Source organism: Erigeron canadensis, chromosome 4, assembly GCF_010389155.1.
Source record: "Erigeron canadensis isolate Cc75 chromosome 4, C_canadensis_v1, whole genome shotgun sequence".
Taxonomy (NCBI): Eukaryota; Viridiplantae; Streptophyta; class Magnoliopsida; order Asterales; family Asteraceae; genus Erigeron; species Erigeron canadensis.
In genome coordinates, this window is record NC_057764.1 from 21,330,524 (window position 1) to 21,344,614 (window position 14,091).

The 14,091-nt window shown below is 31.8% G+C and overlaps 2 protein-coding genes across 2 annotated transcripts; one reads left to right on the plus strand and one right to left on the minus strand.

The window, feature by feature from the left end:
• Positions 1–2,602: 2,602 nt before the first annotated feature.
• Positions 2,603–3,891, minus strand: LOC122597143 (mechanosensitive ion channel protein 10-like). Its single transcript, XM_043769775.1, has 4 exons — positions 3,548–3,891; positions 3,322–3,445; positions 2,945–3,235; positions 2,603–2,836 (listed from the first exon to the last, which is right to left on the minus strand). Exons 1-4 carry the CDS (start codon positions 3,889–3,891, stop codon positions 2,603–2,605), a joined length of 993 nt encoding a protein of 330 aa, XP_043625710.1.
• Positions 3,892–6,872: 2,981 nt separating this feature from the next.
• LOC122597144 (protein FAR1-RELATED SEQUENCE 1-like) lies at positions 6,873–9,140 on the plus strand. The gene is made up of 4 exons (XM_043769776.1): positions 6,873–7,437; positions 7,780–8,445; positions 8,770–8,966; positions 9,042–9,140. Exons 1-4 carry the CDS (start codon positions 6,873–6,875, stop codon positions 9,138–9,140), a joined length of 1,527 nt encoding a protein of 508 aa, XP_043625711.1.
• Positions 9,141–14,091: the final 4,951 nt, after the last annotated feature.

Genomic DNA, 14,091 nt, shown 5'->3' on the forward strand with positions numbered 1-14,091 from the left:
AAAAGTTATTCTCCTACACCAAAAAAACCTGAGAAATCACGCTTTTCTGCTATCGGGATCATTGGTTGTTGTTGGTTTATTGTGATTTTAATTTTATGTGCAACTATGAATTCATTAGAATATAAATTTTGGATTGTAAAAATATGGAAGTTGTGTTGTTTGGAATTGCCAATTTTCTTAGGTCTTGTATTTTGGATTGGTTGATGAATATCCTATTGGAAAAGCTTTCCTTATATGGAAAGATCAATGACAAAACCAACGTTCCAATTAAGTTTTTTCACAGCGTGGTGATTAGCTGTAAGGATTTTGTCATTTTATATATAACTGTAACTCTATGGTGGTACGTGATCGGCCCTCGTGAAACTGGGCATTTAATCAAGACTAAAGAGTTATCTTACATAGAGTTAAGGTAGATGTTTTAAGGGATGATAATGACAGAAGGATTCAAACTTAACTTTGCTTGTTGACAAGTAGTATTTTTTCTGAATGATCTCAATATTAGGCTTGATTTAGGTATAATATTGTTTTTATTCTCAATATAATAACACTGTGGTTTTATTCCTACCAGGTACATATATAGATAGTAACCATCAGTTATGGCAATCAAAGCAGTGTTTGGGTTAGGGAGAGTGATGATGTGAAGATGAAAACGAGACTGTACGTAACGCATACGATAAACTTTCAGGATTATGAAGAGATAAGTGATAGAAGATCAAACATGGTGAGCTAAAAAAAATCTTCCTTCAACTTGGAATCAAGTATCATATTTATCCCCCAACAAGTTCTGATCAGTTACATATATATGTTGCGTCTGCATCACCATTGGCCACAATCCTGTGATTATATATGTTACAACGTTTTCCATTTGTCAGCTAGGCCTAAAATCTATAAACTTGGATTTTCAATAACTTTTTACCTTTTTATACTTCGGTACTTTAGTTAAATCATATGAAATTAGTGAATTCGGTTTAAAGGTCATCGTGTTATCTTAAGTACTGATATGCAGTTTATTCAGAGTAATTTTACAACTTTGAATTTGTTTCACTGCTAAATCTAGAACTGCCCTGCCTGTGTAAGGAATATATTATCTTTAATACATACATCTACTTATTTATGATTTACACTGATTATCCATTAATTCAGACGGAATGAACCTTGCTCTCAACATGTTGGTAAAATTGCTAACAGACCACCGAAAGCCTTCTGGGTTTCCGAATGGCATAAATGTGTTACATATGGTATGGATCCCAATATCTTGGTTGATTGAAAACCTGTGTGCATTGAAATGAGAACTTACATCTTCCAAAACTGTCCAGGAGTCGTGTTGGTACAGTTGTAGCCCGAAGTTATTGCATTGTTTCCTTTTGCTCTATTTTCCGCTAAGGAACCATATAGGTATAGATCGAATTGAAATCACAGGGTCTTCTGAAGAGTTCCTGCATTGACAACATATAATCATACCAAATGATTATTGCAGCAAACAAAGTCACAGACTCATTTTATAACACCGTTTAAGTATAAAGAGCTTTTTCCCTATCTGACCAAAAAAGAAGTGATTTAAAGGTAAATTTTGCCAAAGGGTTGACAGCTATAGTTCGTGTTTATCGTCAAGACGTCAAGATAGGTTGAATCTTATCTCCAAGATCACACGGGTAAAATAGTAAACATAAATTGAAATAAGTCAAGCGGGTCAGACTGGTGAAAGTCGCCCAAAACATACTCATTCGCTTACTAGTCATCTGAATTTGCTTTATTATAAAATCAGGTTACTATTTAAATACTATCGATTTTGTAATCTCATATATAACGTGTTAGATATCTGTATACTAGAAAAATAAATCAGCAAAAAGTGTTCGACGGTCAAGATGCCTGTTTGCCTATTTTTCACTTCTTCTGCAACAAACTATAGGTTTATATTCACTTGAATAAATAAAGTAGAATAACTTGGCATTGTAGTTAAAACTAAATTCACTGAAGTACAGAAATATAAGAAAACCAAATTTTATTGAAAATTCTACTTGAAATCCTAATTTAAAGATTTTAGGCCTGGCAGACAAATGAAAAAAGTTGTAACATATATAATCACTAATCACCTATTGAATACTTAAATGCACCGGTCCGTGGCCAATGGTGATGCAGACACAAGGGATGTAGCTAATCAGAACTTGTTGGGGGGAAATGTGATACTTTTTTATTCCAAGTTGTTGGAAGATGTTAATCAGCTCCAGCACCAGGTTTGATCTTATATCGCTTTTCTCTTCATAATACTGAAAGTTTATCAAATGAGTTACGCACAGCCTGATTTTCATATTATTCACATCTTCGATCTCCCTAACCAGAACTCTGTGATTTAGTTGCCATAAGTGAGGCTTACTCTCTGTGTACCTGATGGTAAATAAAACCACACTGTTAATATATTGAAAATAATATAATGTTTTACCTATATCTAGCCTAATATTGAGTTCACTCAGAAGGAACACTAATTGTCGATAACAAGCGAAGTTAAGTTTGATCCTGCCCTCATTGTCACCCCTCAAAATTACATACATACATAGATATTTAGTCCAGAGTAATAGCAGAATTAATTTATATGAAAGCAATACTAATGACAGATAGAGAAATAGAATAAGTTGGCATTCATTTTAATCTTAGCTTCTAGAGCTGAAATGTTCTCAACTGAAGCCTCCAAATCAACCTTCACAGTATCCGTCATTTCTGGACTTTGGTTAAAATTGGTGATGGATTTTGTAGCTAATATTGAATTCCGATAAGAAATCTTCTCATTGTCATATCTCAGGAAGACGGTAGTGAAAATGCTCACTTTTTCTACGATAACCTATAGGTTTATAACTTTATATTAACGTGAATAATTAAAATAGAATATATCTGCATTGTAGTTAAGACTAAATTGCTGCAGGTAGATTAGGCCCAGTGAGCTACCTACCTGGACACCATCAATGAGACAACGATCACCAACGTCAAAAGGGTGTTTCAGAAACACGAATATCATGCCATCTAATGGTGACTTAAAAGAGCACCCAAATCTCATGAAAACAGCAACTAACAATTGAGCTACCATCAACACTTTTATTGTAGCAATACGCATGAGTAATAACCAAAGGTTAAAGAGTACTATTGCCAACTGCACATTAACATACTTGCGTAATGTCATTATCGCTTCCTCTATGTCATTTAGAGAATGCCCCAGAAATTTACTCTTCATATACATGCTCACCTGAAAACCAAGATGAAATTTTGACAGCAAAATGTTACAGTATATTTTGAAATGAGTACGCGGTGAAAGTTTGACAGAGTAAGTACCACCCAATTAAGAAAGGACTTCTCCTCAATCCTTCCACTTTCGTCTATCCCTCCTATCAATGGAAGCACGAGATCCAACTCCTCTTTGGTCATAAAGCGCAAAAGATCTTCCATTTCAATGTACCTTGTGTTCGTATAAAAAAGGATATTAGTATTTTTAAAAAAAAAGTTGCATCAAGAATAATTGGAATGAAATTTCAACAACTAGGATTTAGAGCAATCTTACAAGTGCCCAGGTTTAGCCACATTTGTAAATACAGGATAACCGGCAGCCATAGCTTCTTGTACAGTGGTGATATATCTGTTGTCGTTCTGCTCATCATGGGGAATCATCAAATCTTTACTTTTACTGAGTCTATCAGGAAGTGTATAAAAGCCAGGCTGCGATGAGGTTCCAATCATCTTCGTAAGGGGATCAACAAGGTTTGATCCGCTACAACTATGAACTGCTACTACTGATGAAAGCTCCCTCCCTGAAAGGGTTTCAAGTATGTATTGATGGAAAAGATTTCCTTGAATCCTCCTTTTAGAGAATATTTTATCAAACAATGAAGCATATAAGCGCCTCATATATAGCTATATCTATCAGCATCCATGCAGTAGCAACAAAAGATGTAGGTTGTGACGACATAATTTAGAACGTTATTAGTCGTGTCTTTTGATCTACTGATCATCAAGAATAACCATGTTACTACATTCAAACATAACCAGATATAACGCCGAGAGCTCTTCAGAGGGCCGTAAAAAAAATGCTGAGGCACAGAAAGAATAATCTTTTCAGTCATGAAATTATCTAAAATATATAGCAACCACTTGGATAGAAAAATCTAAATTCCAAATAATAAAGTGACCTAGGGGACACTACTAAAATCCATCTAGTTTGTTATTATAAGTAACGGATGATAGAATTAACGTGCAAACGAATAAACCGAGCTGGATAATAAGCAGAACCTTGATTTTCGTTGGTCTTTTTCGTGCAGGATAAAGACCAGTCTCGTCTTCATCAACCTGCTTCTGTAAATGTGACATAATTAGTACTCGTATATATCAACATGCGCGCTGGTGTGAAATTATGTTGATTGTTAAGATTATACTATTATGTGATATATATAGTATATTCGGTTTTATATGTAAAGGGAGCGTCCCCACCAATTACGGAGTCAACTGACATCCCGAAATTTTCTTTTATGTCGGTCTTACTAAAATTAATTTGCTCTTTCACTAATTTTGTAAGTGGAGTAACTTCTGCTGACTTTTAATATACACGTTTGACTCATTTTGTAACCACTTAATTTAAAATTAATTGTACAACTTTTATGTTTTATAAATATATTATTATAAACAATTCAAAAAAACCACCACGAATCGCTTTAGTTTCTACTAGATTTTAGACCCGTGTCCAACACTGGACACGGGGTTTACGATATTATCAATCTTAGACTTTCATACATTTAAGTCATAAAAACTTATAATTTTGAAGATATAGGGTTTTAAGTGTTACACTTTACAAGTTGTAGTACAATAATCACATGTTCGTCACTGTCATTATTAGTTGAGACACATTGATGAAATTGTTTGTCGTATTCATTCCACAAGGCACATATTATAATAATTTATCTATCATATAACTTTTTGAAACCAGTTGTACTCATAATGTAATATCATCGTAAAAGATAATTAAGAATTAAAATATAAACATATTTTTGATCATGTATTTGACATTCAAGTATATGTAATGTGATCATGATGTGGACCCATAACACGCATAAGTTTATTTTCAATCACATGTCCTATGATAATTAGATAACAATTAAGATTGTTTTCATATTCTTTGATAACAATTAGGTTTCTTGATTTAAGTGACAATTTTAACTTTAAACATTAATACGCAAACCTAATATACAAAAAAAAATAAAATTATGTACCTTTTTTATTTGAGAGATATAATGAATCTTGAATATAGTTCATATTGACTTCGATTTAGTATTTAAGTAACCCTGTGTTGTAAATCATGTTTTGTTCTGTGACCGTCTCATATTTTGTGATTCCGATTGTGTTTAGAATAAGGATGTTGTATATCGTCATCTGTTATTATGTTTTGAAAATATATATCTAGAGTTCAAATTGTGTTTATATTAAATATTAAACTAAATATTAATATTTATAATTTATAAAAATCTAATTTAATATTTGTTAATAAGTCATTAGGTTTTGAAAGAATTTTCTGTAGACAATATTTAATATATTGAATTTTTTTTAACTAATTAAATGATTGTAAATTTTAAAAAAATATCTCAAGTTGATGGTTAAAAATAAATATAAATTAAGTATTTAGGGCTAAAAAGTGTAAATTATTGATGAAAAACAAAAAAGTGTAAATTAATGAGACTTTTTCTACAAAATAATATAAATACTAATATAATAATATATTTGGATAATGATTATTAGGATTTTTAATTTATAGTTAATCTAAATGATGATATAAACAAAAGTCAATTTGATGAAATTGTGCAATTTGATTGGTTAATAAGTACTGTCTTATAGTATATATTAAGATTAAGATTACGATGAAGATTAAGATTTTTCAATTATTTTAACATATTAATATAGTTTTAAATTATTTACCGGTTAAAATTTACTAGTAATTTCTTTGTTAGAATTTTTTTTTTTGTTAGAATATATTGAGTTTAAAAACTTGTGAAAGTAACGTATAAAATTATAAGCTTTTTATGATCAAATTACTCTTTTAACACTTGTAAAAGTAATGTAAATAAGTTTAAGTTATTCTAACGATTATTCTCACACGTACGTACAATTCGTTTTTATCGAATTGAATGTATTAATAATTAACCTCTCCGTTCAAAACAAAAAAAGAAAAGAAAAAGAAATTAACTCTCTGATTTGCTGGCATAGGTCTTCGAATACGTGAGTTATAATTTTTTTTTTCTTCATCATTTTGTTTCTTAGTTCATCGTTTAACTATTTTAAACTTTAATATATCTATAACTATCCATTTCATACTAGATTATAATCCGCTCATTTAAAAAATAAAAGTAAAAATTGATTTACCCTAACTACGAGAAATGATTAATCCTCCTAATTTTCTTGGCCTAACACTTGTCACCATACAAATACTTTTGTTTTAATTCCTGCTTTACCCTTATTATTTTATAAAATAACTCTTAAATAAATTAATCAAAATGACCCTTTGTTTCCCCGATCACTTTTACACCTAAAATTACCTAACCTATTTTCTCATCTTCTCTGTCACTTTGAATTTTTATTTTTTATTTTGCACGCAGCCACCTTCTATCTGTCAATCTTTGGGGCCTCAAGACTAAAGTAAGTACATATATTCTTGTCTAACTATTTTATTGAATCCATCTACATATATTTGTATAATGAAATCCACTGCCATTCTATTCGTCAATCTTAGTTTTATGAATTCATATATTATTATTCTATTAATTGATTATCTTATTATATTAATTATTATTTAGCTAACGATGATGAACTTTCTTACAAAATATCATATATTGTTTCTGTAATACATGTGTAGCATGTGGGATTGGTTTACGGATGGGGTACCAAATATGGAACCTGTCGAACAAATTCTCAGTGTTGGTCCTATCAAACCAACTACGAATGTTGAACATTTAGATCAATTTCAATATATTGACGTCGAACAAATCCCTGCCAATACCAACCAAGACATTCTTGAAACCGAACCTTTTGATCAATTTCAGAATATTGATGTCGAAGATATCGACCGATTACATGCTAATACTAACCAAGAAATTCCCGAAGTTGAATCTTTTGATCAGTTTCAGAATATAGATGTCGAAGATATCACACGAATCCCTGCTAATACCAACCAAGACATTCCCGAAGTTGGTATGAAATTTGATTCAGAAGAGCAGCTTTCAGTTTTCTTTTACAAATATGCCTACAATACTGGATTTGGGGTTCGAAAAATCAGTACAAGAAAAGATGGTGATAAAAGGTACTACAAGCTTGCATGTTCGAGAGGAGGTGTACATGTGCCTAAGAATGAATCAAATACAAGGTTGTCGAGCAAAATAGATTGTAAGATGAAAATCAATGTGATTGTTAATGGTAATGGAGTCTGTACCATCTCTCGTGTATTTTTGGAGCATAATCATCCTTTTAAGTCCTAAAAAATCACGGTTTCAACGATGTCACAAAAAATTGGATTCATACTCTAAGAGAAGACTTGAGCTGAATAATGTTGTCGGGATACCATTAAACAAAAATTTTCACTCCTTAGTAATCGAAGCAGAAGGGTACGAGAATTTGCATTTTGGTGAAAAAGATTGCAGAAACTTTATTGCAAAAGTAAGACTACTGAGACTAGGGGTTGGGATGCTGAAGCACTTCATGATTATTTTGTTCGCATGCAAAGACGATGTCCAAGTTTTTATTATGTGATTGACATAGATGATGAAGGGCATTTGCGAAATGTGTTTTGGGCAGATGCACGATCTAGGGCAGCTTACAAGTCATTTGGGGATGTTGTGTCTTTTGATAGCACATACTTAACTAATAAGTATAGCATGCCTTTTGCTCCTTTTGTTGGAGTAAATCACCATGAGCATTCTATCTTATTTGGATGTGGTTTACTATCAGCGGAGGATAAAGAAACATATGAGTGGTTATTCAAGTCGTGGCTGGAATGTATGGATGGATCCCCACCGAAAGCAATAATAACTGACCAATGTAGATCAATGCAAGCAGCAGTAGCATGTGTTTTCCCCGAGTCACATCATCGTCTTTGCCTTTGGCATATTATGAAGAAGGTCCCTGAAAAATTAGGTGGCTTAAGGCAATACAAAGAAATCAAGAAAATCTTAAAAATTCATGTGTACGAGTCTATAGATGCTCAAGAATTTGAAGACGGCTTGTCAAAAATGATTAAAGATTACAATCTTGAAAATAATGAATGGTTATGCTCTTTGTATAATGACCAAAAGCGTTGGATGCCTATAAATGTAAAGAAGTGGTTTTGGGCTGGCATGTCTACAACTCAAAGAAGTGAAAGCATGAACGCCTTTTTTGATAGTTATGTTAATTCAAAAATGTCCTTGCGACAATTTGTGGAACAATGTCCTTTTTTGATGGTTATGATGCACTCGAATGTGATATCCAATGTTTTTGTCACTTGTTTGAGTTTCGTGGAATTGTTTGTAAGCATATGGTAAAAATTTTGATTGAGAAGGAAGTTCAAGAAATTCCTTCACGTTATATTTTGTCTCGATGGAGAAAAGATGTGAAACATAATCACTATTTTGTGAGAAATTGTTATGAAGATTTTAAGAGTGGGGAGCAAGTTAAGAGATTTGATCGCTTATGTGCCAACTTTAACGAACTTGCACATATTGCGAACTCTCAAGATAAATATAACTTACCTGATGACATGTATAAACATAGCATGGGAAAAGCTAAATGATGATTCAAGTTGGGTTGTTGATAGCAATGTAACTTTGATATCCGAAGATGTTCATCATGTGTCAAGCTCAACTAAAAAGTTGTTAGAGCCCGCTCAAGTGCGTGGTAAAGGTCGCCCGCCATCAAAAAGGAAGCAATCCACATTAGAGAAAAATGTGAAGAAAAGAAGAAAGAAAAATGTATTATTACATCCTTACATTCTTGTTATATTACAATTTTATTTGTTTGATATTACATGATTTTATCTAATGCAGGTATCTGATAGGAATGAAGACACAAATGGTAAATATGCAAAAACCAGTGTTGATGGTAGCTCGTGTATGGCAAATTACAGTTTTGATCTTAATAAGTGAGCAAAAAAAGGTGAGCTATCTGATTTAAAACTAGTAGTTTTCTAGTACTTCATGGTTGTTGATATGCCTTTTATGGATGCATAATAACTTTTAATATCTTGCTGCAGATTGTTCATTTTGGCAAGAGGTCGATCTATAGATTTTGGCATTAAAAAATTCATCATGGATATTCATGCGTTGTTATAGTTAAATTGTGAACTATAGATATGGCTTTTTTGGTTTATGCATAAAATGAGTGTCTATACTCATTTAGATGGTGTCATGGTGGTGTAACAGTTTGACTTAATTATATTACATGGTTTTTTTTGTGTGGAGCTATCTTTTGGTTTCAAATTTGAACAGAATGAATAATTATATCTCAACTTGTATGTGTCAATTTTTGGTTGTTGGTAGATGATGGATTTGATATTTTGTCAAATTTGGCCTTTTTGTTATTGTGGGTCATAGATAGAAGTATAGAACTTACTTGCAGTAGAAAGTAAAATAAGGAAGTCAATTTTTGGCTTTTTAGTTATTATGGACTTATGGGTCAGGGTGACTTGCTTGGAAATAAGAGGACTTTTCTTTCAATTTTTGTCCAGGAAGTAAGAAGACTTTTCTTTCAACCTTGTTATTAAAATCTTTATGTTGTATTTTTTGTTATGGGTATATGCATTCATTAGCTAGGTACAGTCGGAAGGCTCTTAGAACATTTTTTTTAGATCAATAATAATAATATTAGATTAATTATTAAGGGTAAAACTGAGAAAATAGAAAAACACTCTAAGCTGTAATTGTTAATTCAAGGGAACTAAATGCAAGAATTGACAAGTGTTAGGCCAAGAAAATTAGGAGGATGATTAGGTTAATCCTCTTAGGAGGATTAATCATTTCTCTTTGAAATATTATTGATATAAAACCTGGATCTTACATGAAGTGTACAAAACTTACACTAGGGATTCTACAACATGATTAGCTTAATATAAATGCTAGAAAATCTCCATCTGTTAGTGAATGCATATGTGACTCCCAATAAGCATGTTTCTATAATTTATACTCCGAGTATTTAATTTCCTGAGAATACACTAAAATACGTCAACATAAAGTTGGTGAGTTCATAGGTTTTCGATAAACATTTATGTAGACCACAAGACCATTGTTTACCACAGTGTCATAAGTAGTTTAAAAACACTTAAAAGAGTTTTGTCATTGCCCTGTGTATAATTGTTATGATGTTTCCAAGATTTCAATCCTTAAAAGATTATACATAGGCAATATGTAAAAAAGTTTGTCTTGTGTCCATAAAATAGTATAAATGGTTTGTAAAAGAGTATATCACAACATGTTTCTCAAGAAAAATCGAGCACATGATTCCCTTTAGAGATTTCCGTGGACCACACAGTTTCACTGATCATGTAACACATAGTTTAGTAGTAGTTTTGTATGTTATGCCTTGAGTGCCGATGTCTTAACCGTTGTTACCCCTTCAGTGGTGTTTCGCTCAAAACATCATTGTTTCAAATATTATATGCCCGTTTAACCCAGCTAGCATGACTAGCCTGGACAGGGGTGTCAACCCGATAGTACCATCCATAATATTCTCTCGTTTGTTTCATGGCTCAAGTTAACAAGGGGATTTCATGACCGATCGTGTACATAGACATACACAAACTATCTGTCACTTGTGTCCAATATAAGAGTAACCCAAATAGTTCAACAGATAATTCATGCAGCTCGTAGTTTAGAATATATGCTATATCATAATAGAGTAATAAAACATGTGTTTATAATGAAACACAAATAGTTTTGTAAAATAACCAAACATGTATTCTCATCCCAAAATAGTTCAAAAGAGTTTAAAGCGGGACTATAAACTCACCTTGGTAATTGATACGAGAGAGGGTCGAGTAAGAAAAGGTAGTCCAAACTAACGGTGTCACAATAAGATTAACTCCATATTTTTAACCCTTAAGCTTTAGTCGCGTTATATATATAATGACCCAAAAGAAAGCAACCAAGCTCCTAGTATTTAATTAAGGACCTAAAACTCTTGTGTCTTCAAGGCTCCAAATCGTGAATGTGAGGAATTTCAAGAAAGCCAAACCAACCATGTATCTCTTAATATTCTTGAGCTATGAGAGTTTTTTAACACCACAACTTAATTATATATCCAAGAAAACAAACTCGAAACACACCCGTGAAGATCTGAAAAGGGACTTGAAACGAACTAGAAGTTAACCCTTCAATTGTTTGACGACCAGTAGCAAGACAGCCCCACAAAAAGCAGCGAAGAACCACAACAAGACCACCCTTTCGATCTTCATGTAACCACACGTATCATCACCATGAGAAACCATCCTTTATAAGAACATCCCTCGCACACTTGGAAACCCGACAACTTTTTAGAGCTCTTAAAACGTTGTGTTTGTAAGTTAGTAAGGTTGATATAAGAGGGTTGTTTTGTGGTTGTTTAATGAAGGTGGTGAATGGTGCTATTCTAGTTCTCTCAACCGTGAGAGATAAGAGAGAAAGATTGCTATATGGAAGGAGGAAGAGAATTATCTTGGTGCGAGTTGAAATGAACATTTGAAGATTCTAGTTATTGGCATCGATTTCTTGGTCTCCAAGTTCATTTGGCTGGCTTAGTGTGTTCATAACGATAAACACGTGGACAGGCCGTTTCTTGGTCCCTAAGTTGTGGGAGATGAAGTTACGTACACTTGGATAGAAAAATCTAAATTCCAAATAATAAAGTGACCTAGGGGACACTACTAAAATCCATTTAGTTTGTTATTATAAGTAGGGGATGATAGAATTAACGTGCAAACGAATAAATCGAGCTGGATAATAAGCAGAACCTTGATTTCCGTTGGTCTTTTTCGTGCAGGATAAAGACCAGTCTCGTCTTCATCAACCTGCTTTTGTAAATGTGACATAATTAGTACTCATATATATCAACCTGCGCGCTGCTGTGAAATTATGTTGATTGTTAAGATTATACTATCTACCAATAAACTAAAACAGGAGTGAGGCATCTTTTGATCGACACGTGGCACGTTTTATAAGCGACATGTGTCTGTTTAAATCTTTATTTATATATTTTTAAGATTTTAGATTTCATATACAACCAAAACTTTTAATTATTTAATTGATATATAGATATAGATTCCTAATATAATCATGACTAACAGGAGTGAGACATCTTTTGATCGACACGTGGTGCGTTTTCTAAGCGACACGTGTCTGTTTAAATCTTTATTTATATATTTTTAAGATTTTAGATTTCATATACAACCAAAACTTTTAATTATTTAATTGATATATAGATATAGATTCCTAATATAATTATGACTCTTATATTAAAAATTATATTTATTCATTATTACTATAAATATCTATTTTCTTTTTAGACTTAGAATTAAACTCAAACTCTATTTAGTTATAACTATATTTAATTGATCGTTTTCTCATTAATAAAATTATCTTTTTTTTCCTTCTTAATTCGTCATCTCCTATCAATTATATTACTTATAATAAGTTATTAGCATGAATACTTCAAAAATTGAAGTTTATGATCCAAAATTACAAGACTATTTGTCGTCATCCACTATGTTTACAAGTTTCGAGTTTGATGTGATTATAAAAATTTAAATGTAAATCCAAAAGTTTAACTAAACATATATTATATTTATCAATACGATTTATTATAACTTAATTTCGATCAACGGTTTAAATTAACCATAATTTATTTTGTACTAACGAATCATGTACGAGATATATTCATAATTCTTTATGACACAATCTATATAACTACCGTATATCGTACGTGTATTAAGACTAGTTTTGTGATATATGTGATATATATAGTATATTCGGTTTTATATGTAAAGGGAGCGTCCCCACCAATTACAGAGTCAACTGACATCCCGAAATTTTCTTTTATGTCAGTCTTACTAAAATTAATTTGCTCTTTCACTAATTTTGTAAGTGGAGTAACTTTTGATGACTTTTAATATATCCGTAGCTAATCATATGTAATCATAACAATATTTGTGAACATGTAATCAAGTCGATCACATGTAATCATAACAATATTCGTGCACATGTAATCAAGAATCTAAATCTCCACATAATTGTATAACGGATGATAATCCATATCTCCACACAATTATAAACTTCAAAATTACACAATCAAAAAAATAATTTTCACATTAAGAATAATTATCGGTTGGGCTTGATTTGAAAAGTTTTTAAATATTCTCACAAAAAAGAGTTCTTAAAATAATCTTTCATTATATATATATATATATTCAAAAGATATTTGTACGTACGGTTCCTTTTTCTAATTTTCCCATTATGCCCTTTTTCAATAAAATTTGCAAAAATATAACATGAAAGATTAGTATAAAAAAAAGGAAAATTGCTTGTCTGTTTGCTACGTCTAACCAAAACAAAAACGTTTTTGGGACAAATGGACAAATAAAAGACCATAAAGTGCAAAATAACCTAAAGACATTATTGACGACACATATGTTCCTTGATTTAAAAAGACTTTAGGAAATCTAATATGTAATATACATAGCAATGAATGACTAGACTTTTACACCTCCAGGCTCCAGCAAGTATAGAGGTTGTCCACCTTGTTTAAATGGGCAAGAACAATTTGCAAAAAGTTGGGCCACACTGTCGAGTGAAGTTGTACCGTTGTTTAAATGGGCAAGAACAATTTGCAAAAAGTATTGTTGAGAATGGATGAGAATGGAAAAAAAAAAATTTTTTGAAGATGTTATATGTAATAAATGTATTATTATTATTTAAAATTTTATTTTTTATATATATTCATTCTCTGTAGGTACCAAACAACAGAATTTATTCTCTCTCACTATTTTCATTCTCTATTACATTTCCATTCTCTATGATTCTCTCTTACCAAACACCCTGAGTGTTACTAAGTTGTTATTGACATAACATA